The sequence below is a fragment of the Muntiacus reevesi genome, chromosome 10, assembly GCF_963930625.1.
Source record: "Muntiacus reevesi chromosome 10, mMunRee1.1, whole genome shotgun sequence".
Classification (NCBI taxonomy): domain Eukaryota; kingdom Metazoa; phylum Chordata; class Mammalia; order Artiodactyla; family Cervidae; genus Muntiacus; species Muntiacus reevesi.
In genome coordinates, this window is record NC_089258.1 from 11,391,012 (window position 1) to 11,406,426 (window position 15,415).

The 15,415-nt window shown below is 36.6% G+C and overlaps 1 protein-coding gene across 5 annotated transcripts in view; it reads right to left on the bottom strand.

Moving 5' to 3' along the window:
* Positions 1–15,415, bottom strand: part of AGTPBP1 (ATP/GTP binding carboxypeptidase 1) — a 198,361-nt gene that overhangs the window by 93,090 nt on the left and 89,856 nt on the right. For all 5 annotated transcript variants that reach the window (XM_065947297.1, XM_065947294.1, XM_065947296.1 and 2 more), the window contains 2 exons: positions 13,458–13,555; positions 8,346–8,462 (listed from right to left, as the gene is read on the bottom strand). In XM_065947297.1, the coding sequence (XP_065803369.1) occupies positions 8,346–8,462; positions 13,458–13,555 (215 nt within the window). The remainder of the gene's footprint in view (positions 1–8,345; positions 8,463–13,457; positions 13,556–15,415) is intronic.

The following is a 15,415-nucleotide window of genomic DNA, read 5'->3' on the forward strand; positions in this document are numbered from 1 at the left end:
CAAGTGGTGCTTGGAAAACTGGTCAACCACTTGTAAAAGAATGAAACTAGAACACTTTCTAACACCATACACAAAAATAAACTAAAAATGGATTAAAGATCTAAATGTAAGACCAGAAACTATAAAACTCCTAGAGGAGAACATAGGCAAAACACTCTCCGACATAAATCTCAGCGGGGTCCTCTATGACCCACCTCCCAGAATATTGGAAATAAAAGCAAAAATAAACAAATGGGACCTAATGAAACTTAAAAGCTTCTGCACTACAAAGGAAACTATAAGTAAGGTGAAAAGACAGCCCTCAGGTTGGGAGAAAATAATAGCAAATGAAGAAACAGACAAAGGATTAATCTCAAAAATATACAAGCAACTCCTGAAGCTCAATTCCAGAAAAATAAATGACCCAATCAAAAAATGGGCCAAAGAACTAAACAGACATTTCTCCAAAGAAGACATACAAATGGCTAACAAACACATGAAAAGATGCTCAACATCACTCATTATTAGAGAAATGCAAATCAAAACCACAATGAGGTACCATTACACGCCAGTCAGGATGGCTGCTATCCAAAAGTCTACAAGCAATAAATGCTGGAGAGGGTGTGGAGAAAAGGGAACCCTCTTACACTGTTGGTGGGAATGCAAACTAGTACAGCCACTATGGAAAACAGTGTGGAGATTTATTAAAAAACTGGAAATAGAACTGCCATATGACCCAGCAATCCCACTTCTGGGCATACACACCGAGGAAACCAGATCTGAAAGAGACACGTGCACCCCAATGTTCATCGCAGCACGGTTTATAATAGCCAGGACATGGAAGCAGCCTAGATGCCCATCAGCAGATGAATGGATAAGGAAGCTGTGGTACATATACACCATGGAATATTACTCAGCCGTTAAAAAGAATTCATTTGAATCAGTTCTAATGAGATGGACGAAACTGGAGCCCATTATACAGAGTGAAGTAAGCCAGAAAGATAAAGAACATTACAGCATACTAACACATATATATGGAATTTAGAAAGATGGTAATGATAACCCTATATGCAAAACAGAAAAAGAGACACAGAAGTACAGAACAGACTTTTGAACTCTGTGGGAGAAGGTGAGGGTGGGATGTTTCGAAAGAACAGCATGTATATTATCTATGGTGAAACAGATCACCAGCCCAAGTGGGATGCATGAGACAAGTGCTCGGGGCTGGTGCACTGGGAAGACCCAGAGGAATCTGGTGGAGAGGGAAGTGGGAGGGGGGATCGGGATGGGGAATGAGTGTAACTCTATGGCTGATTCATGTCAATGTATGACAAAACCCACTGAAATGTTGTGAAATAATTAGCCTCCAACTAATAAAAATAAATAAATAAATAAAATTCAACAAAATAAAAATTTGCCTTAAAGTCTTAGAGATAAAAACTAACTTCACTAAAAGGTTCAACTAGAAAGGAAAAGAAATCAATTTATACTTATACACAATAAATAATAAGCTTCCAAAAATATGTAATAAAAACTGACAGACATGCATAAAGACAAACAAATTCACAATCATGGTTAGAAATCTTTAACATACTTTTCTCAGTAATTGAAACACAGGAATAGAAATTTATAAGGACAGAAAAGAACCTCTAAATACAATTAACAATCTTGTCCTTGTATAGGCAAATATACAATTGTGCCTAATGGGAGCAGAATGTTTTTCAAAGACATGAGAAATAGTAGCAAAAGTTGACGTTGTCCAAACTCATAAGATAAACCTCCAAAATTTCAAAAGATTATAATCATAAAGAGATGTCCTCCCACTGTACTACAATATGCTAGAATTCATTAAAAAGATTTAAAAATTGCAGATTAAGGAAACAACTTAAACATTACCAATGCATCAAAGGAAAAAAACCATAACAGACAAAAAGTTTCAAAACAAAGACAAAGACAGCAATAAATAGCAAAATCTGTTTGATGCAACTAAAACAGTCATTAGAGGAAAATGTATAGCCTAAAATGTAAATATTAGAAGAAAGGACTGAAAATTACTAGATGTCTACTTTAAGTTGACAATAAAAAAAGAGAGAGAATGAAATCAGGAAAAATAAAGACAAGGCACATTAAGCATATCATTTAGAAATACAGGGATTAACTTCAAAAACATGGAAAGTTGATTGTAGGAAACAGTAGATAGGAAGGAGAAAACTTTTTTCCCAATTAAACTATGTAAAACTATTTGCTCTTTAAACTCTGTCCATGCAGAACTTTAATAAAAATTGAAAACCAAATTTAAAAGAGGGGGAAAGAATAACAAAAGTTCGTCGGGCGCTCTCTCCCCGTGTGCGGCGAACCTATGGACACCTTATCTTTGACAAAGGAGGCAAGGATATACAATGGAAAAAAAGACAATCTCTTTAACAAGTGGTGCTGGGAAAACTGGTCAGCCACTTGTAAAAGAATGAAACTAGAACACTTTCTAACACCATACACAAAAATAAACTCAAAATGGATTAAAGATCTAAACGTAAGACCAGAAACTATAAAACTCCTAGAGGAGAACATAGGCAAAACACTCTCTGACATAAATCACAGCAAGATCTTCTATGACCCACCTCCCAGAATATTGGAAATAAAAGCAAAAATAAACAAATGGGACCTAATGAAACTTAAAAGCTTTTGCACAACAAAGGAAACTATAAGTAAGGTGAAAAGACAGCCCTCAGATTGGGAGAAAATAATAGCAAATGAGGAAACAGACAAAGGATTAATCTCAAAAATATACAAGCAACTCCTGAAGCTCAATTCCAGAAAAATAAATGACCCAATCAAAAAATGGGCCAAAGAACTAAACAGACATTTCTCCAAAGAAGACATACAGATGGCTAACAAACACATGAAAAGATGCTCCACATCACTCATCATCAGAGAAATGCAAATCAAAACCACAATGAGGTACCATTACACGCCAGTCAGGATGGCTGCTATCCAAAAGTCTACAAGCAATAAATGCTGGAGAGGGTGTGGAGAAAAGGGAACCCTCTTACACTGTTGGTGGGAATGCAAACTAGTACAGCCACTATGGAAAACAGTGTGGAGATTTATTAAAAAACTGGAAATAGAACTGCCATATGACCCAGCAATCCCACTTCTGGGCATACACACTGAGGAATCTAGATCTGAAAGAGACACGTGCACCCCAATGTTCATCGCAGCACTGTTTATAATAGCCAGGACATGGAAACAACCTAGATGCCCATCAGCAGATGAATGGATAAGGAAGCTATGGTACATATACACCATGGAATATTACTCAGCCGTTAAAAAGAATTCATTTGAATCAGTTCTAATGAGATGGATGAAACTGGAGCCCATTATACAGAGTGAGGTGAGCCAGAAAGATAAAGAACATTACAGTATACTAACACATATATACGGAATTTAGAAAGATGGTAACAATGGCCCTATATGCAGGGCAGAAGAAGAGACGCAGAAGTACAGAACAGACTTTTGAACTCTGTGGGAGAAGGGGAGGGTGGGAAGTTTCGAAAGAACAGCATGTATCAAGTGCTCGGGCCTGTTGGGCTGGGAAGATCCAGAGGAATCGGGTGGAGAGGGGGGTGGGATGGGAGACCGGGGTGGGGAATTCGTGTAACTCTATGGCTGATTCACATCAATGTATAACAAAACCCACTGAAAAATAAAAAAATTAAAAAAAAAAAAAAAAAAAAAAGTTCATATGGTAAATGTCATTATGCTAATACAGATGTATGAAAGAAGAGTTGTGAAAATGCAGGATTCTGACACTTCAAATATTCTGCCATCAAGAAACAAAAGGAAACAAGACTATACTTGTCACAACAAATGAAAAATTATAGCTTTAAAAGCATGCACAAGCTCCCCTCAAAAAAGTGTGTTGTTAATTATGCTGACTTCAGATGCATTCATTTTACCTTCATCAGGCCACTGAATAGTAGCTTTAATATGTCTGGAAACAAACTGGGTGGTGTTAAGGATACAAACAAACACATCAGGCAATTTTAAGCTTCAGAGGTTGATGTTGAAAGTGACATACAAATCCAAATGGAAAAAGTCATAATCAATATTAATTCATTTCTTTTTAATAACTCATGATCTGCTAGTATTTGATACAATTATAGCTGAAAAGATTCTTCTAAACACTTCCTATTTCAGTTCAGTTCAGCTCAGTCGCTCAGTCCTGTCTGACTCTTAGGGACCCCATGAACCACAGCACGCCAGGCCTCCCTGTCTATCACCAACTCCTGGAGTCTACCCAAATCCATGCCCACTGAGTCGGTGATGCCATCCAAAAATCTCATCTTGTCGTCCCCTTCTCCTCCTGCCCTTTCCCAGCATCAGGGTCTTTTTAAGTGAGTCAGCTCTTCCCAACAAGTGGCCAAAGTATTGGAGTTCAGCTTCAACATCAGTCCCTCCAATGAACACCCAGGACTGATCTCCTTTAGGATGGACTGGTTGGATCTCCTTGCAGTCCAAGCGACTCTCAAGAGTCTTCTCCAACACCACAGTTTAAAAGCATAAATTCTTCAGCATTCAGCTTTCTTTATAGTCCAACTCTCACATCCATACGTGACTACTGGAAAAACCATAGCCTTGACTAGACAGACCTTTGTTGACAAAGTAATGTATCTGCTTTTTAATATGCTATCTAGGTTGGTCATAACTTTTATTCCAAGGAGTAAGTGTCTTTCATGGCTGCAATCACCATCTGCAGTGATTTTGGAGCCCAGAAAAATAAAGTCAGCCACTGTTTCACCATCTATTTGCCATGAAGTGATGGGACTGGATGCCATGATCTTAGTTTTCTGAATGTTGAGCTTTAAGCCAACTTTTTCACTCTCCTCTTTCACTTTCATCAAAAGGCTCTTTTGTTCTTCTTCACTTTCTGCCATAAGGGTGGTGTCATCTGCGTATCTGAGGTTATTGATATTTCTCCCGGCAATCTTGATTCCAGTCTGTGCTTCCTTCAGCCCAGCATTTCTCATGATGTACTCTGTATATAAGTTAAATAAGCAGAGTGACAATATACAGCCTTGACGTACTTCTTTTCCTATTTGGAACTAGTCTGTTGTTTCATGTCCAGTTCTAACTGCTGCTTCCTGACCTGCATACAGGTTTCTCAAGAGGCAGGTCAGGTGGTCTGGTATTCCTATCTCTTGAAGAACTGTCCACAGTTTATTGTGATCCACACAGTCAAAGGTTTTGGTATAGTCAATAAGACAGAAATAGATGTCTTTCTGGAACTCCCTTGCTTTTTCAATGATCCAGCGGATGTTGACAATTTGATCTCTGGTTCCTCTGCCTTTTCTAAAACCAGCTTGAACATCTGGAAGTTCACGGTTCACGTATTGCTGAAGCCTGGCTTGGAGAATTTTGAGCATTACTTTGCTAGCGTGTGAGATGACTGCAATTGAAGTTTGAGCATTCTTTGGCATTGCCTTTCTTAGGGATTAGAATGAAAAGTGACCTTTTCCAGTCCTGTGGCCACTGCTGAGTTTTCCCAATTTGCTGGCATATTGAGTGCAGCACTTTCACAGCATCGTCTTGTAGAATTTGAAATAATAGCTCAACTGGAACTCCATCACCTCCACTAGCTTTGTTCGCAGTGATGCTTCCTAAGGCCCACTTAACTTCACATTCCAGGATATCTGGCTCTAGGTGAGTGTGAGTAATGACACCATCGTGATTATCTGGGTCGTGAAGATCTTTTTTGTACAGTCCTTCCGTGTATTCTTGCCACCTCTTCTTAATATCTTCTGCTTCTGTTTGGTCCATGCCATTTCTTCCTGTATTGAGCCCATCTCTGCATGAAATGTTCCCTTGGTATCTCTAATTTTCTTGAAGAGATCTCTAGTCTTTCCAACATTGCTATCACTGGTTCCTATTTAGAACCAACCAATGATAGCTCAGTTGGTAAAGAATCCGCCTGCAATGCAGAAGACCCCGGGTTGATTCCTGGGTTAGGAAGATCCACTGGAGAAGGGATACGCTACCCACTTCAGTATTCTTTGGTTTCACTTGTGGCTCAGCTGGTAAAGAATCCACCTGCAATGCAGGAGACCTGGCTTTGATCCCTGGGTTGGGAAGATCCTTTGGAGAAGGGAAAGGCTCTCCACTCCAGTATTCTGGCCTGGAGAATTCCATGGACTAAAAGTCCATGGGGTCACAATCAGTTGGACACAACTGTGTGACTTTTACTTTCACTTTTCACACTTACTAAAAAAAAAAAAAAAAACCTACTTTTCTCTATTCCCACATCAAAACTCCTGCCATTTTTATGCACAGTATATAATTCTTATATGTATATGAGACACAGATGAAATTAGGTCACTTCTTCACAGAATAATCAATTCCTTCCCCAAATCCCTTCTACAGTATTTTTTAGGCTTTGAATTGGCAGTATTTGTTATCACTGGGTTTTTTAGTGGGCACAAAAGTGTTAAAAGAGCAGCCAGATACTTCCTGTAGGTTGTACAAAAGAAAATCACCCTGCATCCTTTCCCAAATGCCTCTTCCTGCCTTCTTCTTTTTCTTTTCAACAAATATCCTCTCCTTCACTCCTGTCCTCTTTCCCGATTTCCTCTGTCCTACCCCTGATTTCAACATACCCTCCAACATCCACCAATTCTATGGGGAGTACCGAGACAGTAGGGGAGGGAGAGGGAGCAACTTGCTGCCTCTTCCATAGCATCCAAAGCTCATTATTTCTCAAAGAAAAACCTGAATAATTAGAACTGTGAAATGTAAACTTTAGCTAGCAAGTACTTCTCTCTTTTTATCTCTCAACAGCTTCACATTTAAGTCTTTTTCTTTAAGCAACTGGAAATTAAGTGTGAAACTTGGAGGAAGGGGTTTACATAAGTAAATCCTAATTATATGATTCAAACCCTTCATTTTACAGTTAAAGAGTCTGGGCAGTTTCAGGAACCCACAAGTAAGCAGCAGAGGGAGTGCAAATATTAGATCTACTACTTGCCATCAATTCAATCAGTTTTATCATTTAACAGCTGTGCAATCCAGGTTGTATATTATATTCTAGTAAATAAATGAGGACTTATTGTTCAGTCACCAAGTAGTGTCTGACTCTTTGCAACCCCATAGACTGCAACACACCAGGCTCCCCCATTCTTCATTATCTCCCAGAGTTCACTCAAACTCATGTCCATTGTGTTGGTGATACTATCTAACCGTCTCACCCTTGCAGTCCCCTTCTCCTTTTATCTTCAATCTTTCCCAGCATCAGGTCTTTTCCAAAGAGTCAGCTCTTTGCATCACGTGGCCAAAGTACTAGAGCTTCAGCTTCACCATCAGTTCTTCCCGATGAATATTCAGGGATGATTTCCTTTAGGATGGACTGGTTTGATCTCCTTGCTGTGCAAGGGATTCTCAAGAGTCTTCTCTAGCATCACAGTTCAAAAGCATCAGTTCTTTGGTGCTCAGCCTGCTTTATGGTCCAACTCTCTCATCCATACATGACTACTGGAAAAACCACAGACGGACTTTTGTCGGCAAAGTGATATCTCTGCTTTGATACAATGACTAGGTTTGTCATGGCTTTCCTTTCAAGAAGCAAGCCTCTTTTAATCTGATGGCTGCAGTCACCATCCACAACAATTTTGGAGCCCAAGGAAAAAAATCTGTCACTGTTTCCACTTTTCCCCCTTCTTGCCATGAAGTGATAGGACCAGATGCCATGATCTTCATTTTTTTGAATACTGAGTTCTAAACCAGCTTTTTCACTCTCATCTTTCACCCTTATCGAGAGGCTCTTTTGTTCCTCCTTCACTGTCTGTCAATAGAATGGTATCATCTGCATATCTGAGTTTATTGGTATTTTTCCTGGCAATGAAGTCTTTAAGTTGCTTCATAAGGAGAGTGACTTCTTGTCAACATTTCAGAAACAACTTCCAGCTGTCCTCTTTCCTTGATATTCCATGATTATATGGTGACTATTAGGAAAAACAATTCACTAGCACAGACTGTATTTTTAATGAAGTATTTTCTCTCATCTCCCTTTCAGAAATGCCATTCTAATGATTTTTAAAAGTTAATAAAAACTATGTCAATTATTTTGATTTAAAAAATGATTAAAAAATTTTAAAGTTAGTCCAAAATTTAAATGGCCTACTTCTCTCATTTTACAGATAGCAGTTTCTCATTTTGTAGCTCAGAATGTTGAAATAATTCTCCAAAGTCACTCAGAAAAGCAATGCTACTTTCATCTTTTAGAAATGAAATGAAGAAAGAAAAGAGTGATTATGGGTCTAAGAAAAAAGAACTCTTTCTTAAAATGAGTTAAGATGCTGAATTGTCTATATTTATACCTGAAAATCATCAACAAGCTCAGGGAAAAGGTGTTCATACATTTTAAGTTCTTCTATTGTTCGTCCTGGTTCTTGCTGGGGTTTTAGTTTGTTAATATCTGTTTCAATATCATCATTCTGAAATAATAAAAATGAAATGTCATTAATTAAGAAAAATACATTTCAGATTTAAAATTTCCAAATTATTAACTACATGCACATAGACAATAATCACTACAGAAAGGCTGCATTAATTTCATTGTAAAATAAAATTTGCTTATATTTTTTGGTTGTTGTATTATTGCTGTCTTGGTTGTTTTGTTTTGTTTTCTTTTAATCAAAGATTATTCTAACATAATACAGTATTTGGGCTCCTCAAGATAGAAAAACTAACATCAAGATCAATACTAAAGTATGCTCCCTGCCCCCAATCTCACTAACTGCCTTCATTTTGCTCAGATTAAAGGGCTCAGATTAAAGGGCAGTAAAAGTTCAGAAAACTAAACTGAAAAATCTAAGTATATGATGGTGGCGGTGATAATCAAAATAACTTTTATCGAGCAATGAAAATATGTGAGGCAATATGCTAAGGATGTTACCTTATGATCTAATTTAATCTGTGTAAGAATTAAGAATACTACTGTTAAGTAGTATTATCATCTCCATTTAACAAAAGAAGAGACTGAAGTACAGTGAGGTTAAGTGGCTTGCAAACAGGAGCAGAATGTAAAATCAATCAGTGATTTCAAAGAATATGCTGTTAGCCAACATAATGCATTGCCTCAAGAGAGAGCAATGGTTATCACACACACTTATATTCCATGGTCAATAAAGTTCCCTTAGAAAAGATTCAGGATTCATTCACTCTGTTGTTCAGGGGGAAAAAACACTGAGGAGTGAAACAACAGCTGGAAATGATTTCCATGTCTCTTTGGGTGAAAAAAATAGATGGTAAATGTAAAGAAATATGACCTCATAGGAATAAGATATGCACCCAGGATCAATCTGATCTGTACCTGTACAAGCAGACAATATACATCATGATGGAAAGATAAAACGTCAGTTACCTACTATCCAAGCTAGCTTCTAGGACCCCTAACAACTCTGGCCTAACACAAAAACAGATCCATCACTACTTGTGTTGATGGTTAAAGAAAGACAGTAAGAACAAACTACTTATTTTTCAGATTTAAATTCATGCTACTGTCAATCCTTAAAATACTTTATATACATGCATCTGATTATATTTATATACTGTCATATTAACAAGTAATTTAAAAAAGAAAAATATACTATGTATTTCCTATATCTCATAATAAGGAGTTTAGCTATTATTTCTTTAACCAATAAAATTATTTTTCCCATTGCCATAAATGATAAAGACCAGTTTTATTTAAAGAGTATCATATTATTGTATCATATACATAAAATATATAATTTCATATATCCTTAAATTATGCTATGAAAAACCAAAAATACATAGTTGTCTTGATTAGCATCTATTAAAGTAGATAACACTTTCAAAATAATAAAAAAAAACTTTAAAGATATTCCTTTCTCTAAACACACTAGCAGTCCAATATTCAGTATTATTTTATGATGATACAGCTTTACAAAGTAGCCATTTAAATAAAATTTTTTTAATTTACCTGTAAAACAGGCACAGTGAGAAAAGAAAACTACTTTCAGAAGTCAACAGCAAAAAATTTGTGTTTTAGTTTGGGGAAAAACAAAAGATAAAGAGTTCCTGACACATTCAGAAAAAATAAACCTCCTACTTCTTAAAGTTCTTCTAAAATTAAGGAGGGAAAAAAAGAATATACTGAAGATTATAAGCTGACGAGTTCTGACAATCTGAAGACAAGTCTTCTAGAACCTCCAAATTTGTATAAATTTTCCAAACTCTGAAAAATCTAGGGCAAAGAGAATGGAATCACTAACAGGTTTAACATATGTGTTCAAGTGTGATTGCAGTCTCTACAGCTGATAACCTTTCTGGGTCTCTGGTTTCCATTATCAGCCCTGTAAAGCAGAGGTAATAATACCACATACCTTACAGGATTTAATGACTACTATAGGCATACCCGGACACAGGTTCAGTTCCAGACCACCACAACAAAACAAATGTCACAATAAAGCAAGTCAGGTGAATTTTTGGTTTTCCAATACATATAAAAGTTATGTTCACACTATACTGTGGTCCATTAAGTGTTCAATACATAACATCTAAAAAAAACCAATATCCTAATTTAAAAATATTTATTGCTAAATAATTAAAATCAAAATCACCGGTCACAGATCGCCATAACGAATATCAATATATTAATACTGAAGAAGTTTGAAACATTGTAAAACTACAAAAAATGTCACATAGAGACATTAAGTGAGCAAATGATGTTGGAAAAATGGCAGCAATAGGCTTGTTCCACATAAGGTTGCCACAAACTTTCTCCAATTTGTTAAGAACACAGTATCTACAAAGCCACAATAAAGCAAAGTGTAATAAAACAGGGTATGTCTATATATGTAAGGCACATGGACTAGCACAGGACTTGTTCTTATCACATGATTGCTGTCTTAAGGTAAAATGAGGTAAATGTGAGCAATCTCAAATACCCTAGTGAGTAATACTACCAATAACTTTTTTATAGATGTGAATGCCAAAAAAGAAATCTGTGGAAACGTTCTAAATTAAAGGAGACTTAAGAGACAAGATAATTAAATGCAATACCTGATGCTAGATTCTATACTGGAGAGAAAAAAAAAATCTTATAAAGGACATTATTAGATCAGCTAACAAAATGGAATGTGGATGGTAGATAAGATAAAAATGATACTATCACTTTAAATGTATTAAGCTGGTGACTGTATTGGGTTATATAGGAGAGAACAGCCAGTCCTCAATATCCACATGTTGCCGTTCCTCAGATTCAATCAACGGTGGATTGAAAATTTTAAAGAAACACAATTCCAAAGAAGTTTGGAAACATTGTAAAACTACAAAAAATGTCATATAGAGACATTAAGTGAGCAAATGCTGTTGGAAAAATGGCAGCAATAGGCTTGTTCCACATAAGGTTGCCACAAACTTTCTCCAATTTGTTAAGAACACAGTATCTACAAAGCCACAATAAAGCTTGTAGCATTATAAAGATTGTGGAACAATCAATTTGTGGCATGTCAATAACTATATACAGAGCATTTACATTTTACTTACAACTATTTATATAGTATTTACATATTATTAGGTATTATAGGTAATCAGAGATGACAAAGTATACAGGAGGATGTGCATAGGTTACATGCAATTACTTTGTCACTTTATATAAGGAAATTAAGCATCGGTGGATTTTGGTATCCAAGGTGGGTCCAGGGACCAGTACCCCAGGACACTGAGAGATGACTATCACTGTCCTTAGGAAATACACACTAATATATTTAGGGATAAACAACCATGATATATAAGGTATGTAACTTACCCTGAAATGATTTTTAAAAATTTTTAAAATATGTATTCATGCATATACACTGACAACCTCCAAGCACAAAAATTAGTATCACTGTTATAAATTCCTATTGAGTTCCACTTCCCTACCAATTTCCATTTTTACATCTACAGATCACAACATCTGTAGACATTTTTAATAAGGACCCTGAGCCAGAAAGAATAGGTTATACTCAAAATACTCTGTTTTTAACAGACATAGAAACATACATAAAAGGTTTCCAACAACATACAAAACTTTAAATTATAAACTTAGTATTAATCTACAAAATTTTACTATCTCTAAACACTCATATCCCAATAAATCCAAACAGTTGATTTTAATATACCTCTTGTTATCTAAGGAACACTTTATACATAGAATGTAAACTCTCCTGACCTGTCCTACCTCAGATTCTACCAGTTCATTCACCATATCAAATCCAGAACCATGAACATACAGTTACCCCAGATTTTTTGCCTTGAACATCAGAGCCTGTGGCTTCCCTGGTAGCTTAGATGGTAAAGAGTGCCTGCAGGGAGAACCAGGTTTGATCCCTGAGTCGGGAAGATCCCCTGGAGAAGGAAATGGCAACCCACTCCAGTATTCTTGTCTGGAAAATCCCACGGATGGAGGAGCCTGGCAGGCTACAGGCTATGGGGTCATAAAGAGTCGGACACGACTGAGCAACTTCACTTTCTTTCCAGAGCCTGCACTGTTTTTCTTCTTTATAGCTTCTTGACGCCAAGATGCATACCATCATGTTACCTTTGCAATTTTGCCAAAGCTTGCCTTGGTTATCACATAAAATTGGTTCTACATCTGCTGTTAAGATAGAAATCTCCTTCCAGTATCTTAGACTCTATCTCCAAAGACAGTCAAATACTCAGTGTAAACCAATTTCCATGTAGCATTTCAAGATAAAAAGGTCCAAGGAGATGAGAGTCAAACAAATTCCCTCTGCCCCCAAAAGTTATAAAAGCTAAACAGTTGAAAAATGAAGGAATTAAACAGATGTTTTTCTACAGATACTAAAATGGCCCCCTCTACCACTTAATAAAGTGAAATAAGCTATGACTCAAACTTAGATTTCCCTAGACTTTAAAATCTAAGTCAGAAAGGTTAGATAAAATCTCTCTGGTCAGCAAAGAGTGAAAATATTTTATTTTAAGGCCCTTTTCAGACAGTGTATTTAAAGCAACATTATTTTCCTTTCAATAGCTTAGTGTCCATAGTTATTCATGATAAAAAAGATGTGGATAGAACAAATTAATCTAGTGTTCCCTGATAGCTCAGTTGGGAAAGAATCCCCCTCAATGCAGGAGACCCCAGTTCAATTTCTGGGTCGGGAAGATCTGCTGGAGAAGGGACAGGCTACCCACTCCAGTATTCTTGGGCTTCCTTTGTTGGCACAGCTGGTAAAGAATCTGCCTGCAATGCAGGAGACCTGGGTTCAATCCCTGGGTTGGGAAATCCCCTGGAGAAGGGAAAGGCTACCCTCTCCGTTATTCTGGCCTAGAGAATTCAGGTAGAGAGTCAGACACAACTTAGTGACTTTCACTTTCAATAGCTATATATATCTACCCAGTCTTTTTTCTACAATGTGTATACATTCACAAGTTGGCTGAAAACAGAAATTTATACCAACCTTAAAATTTTGATCTAGGTCATCTTCATTTTCAGTTTCATTTTCAGCTTCTAAATCAATATCATCGTTGTCATCACTTTCATCTACTACGTCATCCACTGTGATACAAAATGTGCTATAAGTAGGTCAGAGGTAAGCATTCTATAACATGCACATCCAAAAGTAGAATGTTATATGTATATAGCATCAGTATCTCAATTACTAAAGGAAAAGTAAATTACATTTTCTTATTAAAAAGTATCTCTAATGTTGTCCCAGGTGTTAAAAAACCTATGACATGAAGTGAAAATACTTCAAAATTTGGAAAAGCCCTCTAAAAATTTATGGGCTTTTTTATTAATGCTGGAAAGTTCTAAAAAATTGTCTTATATTGCAATAGCCTGAATGAAACATCTTGTTCCCTATTTATGATACATTTCAATAACTACTTTCATCTACTTACAATTCACTTACCATTGATTTCCCTCAATGACTGCCATATACCATGCACTGTGTTGTGTGCTGGGAATTTGTTAAAAGATGTGCAAATGCAGTCTCTGCCCTCAGGGTGCTTATGAAGTTAAATAGAGAAAGACTAAAAATAATTATAATATAAAAGATATATGATAATGAAGGCATAAACTTAAAAATGTCATGGGAAAACAGGGGCAGGAAGTAAATACAAACTGCTTAGGATTGAGATTATTAGTGATCACTTCACAGAGCAAGTAGTAAGCAGTATCTTAGAGGAAAATATAGCAGCTTTCTAGGTGAATTTAAGAGTGTGTGAGTGTGGCTTTTAAGAAGAAGAAATGATAACCCGAAAATAATTTTAATGATATCTTTGGAAAATAATAAGTTAATCATGACTTAACTTGTATGCTTGAGAAAGTACTAGGAAAAGCAAAGAAGAATGAGAAAGTGAAGGGTATGAGAGGCCAAGGAGTTTAGATTTTCACCCAGTGGAAGACAAGTACTAGCGATTTTTAAGAGAGTGGTTTAAGTTAAGACTTTTGAAAAGATCACTCTGACAGCAATGAGAAACATAACACATATGTGGAAGCAGACCAATGAACAAAGGAAAAGACAATAACTACCTGGACCAATACAGTAGTAATGAGGCTGAAGAACGAATATACATTAGAGAAAGCCCAGGAAATAGAATGCAAAGGCCCAGGAAATAGAATGCAAAAATCCATGAGGGCATGGATGTGGGGGACACAAGGAAAGAAGTGTAGAGGAGAGCTCTGAGAGGACTCATATAAGTAATTGAGTGCATTAGGACAAAATAGAGAATATTTTTAAAGAATATGTTCCCAAACTTTGCTTTTATTTTTTACTCTATTGAGGAATAACTGACAAATATAACTGTATACATTAAAAGTGCGAGATGTGATGATATATGGTAAAATGGTAAATCATGGTAAAATGACTGTCAAGATGAACATAATACCGCCATCATTTCACATGGCTACCACTGTTAACACTTTGTATGTGGGTTCACACGTACATGTGGTGAGAATGCTTAAGATGTACTCTCAGTAACTCTCAAATACACAATGCCATATTGACTAGAATGGGAAAGACTAGAGATCTCTTCAAGAAAATCAGAGATACCAAGGGAACATTTCATGCAAAGATGGGCTCAATAAAGGACAGAAATGGTATGGACCTAACAGAAGCAGAAGATATTAAGAAGAGGTGGCAAGAATACACAGAAGAACTGTACAAAAAAGATCTTCATGATCCACCTAGAGCCACACATCCTGGAATGTGAAGTCAAGTGGGCCTTAGGAAGCATCACTACAAACAAAGCTAGTGGAAGTGATGGAATTCCAGTTGAGTTATTTCAAATCCTAAAAGATGATGTTGTGAAAGTGCTGCACTCAATATGCCAGCAAATTGGGAAATCTCAGCAGTGGCCACAGGACTGGGAAAGGTCAGATTTCATTCCAATCCCAAAGAAAGACAATCTGAAA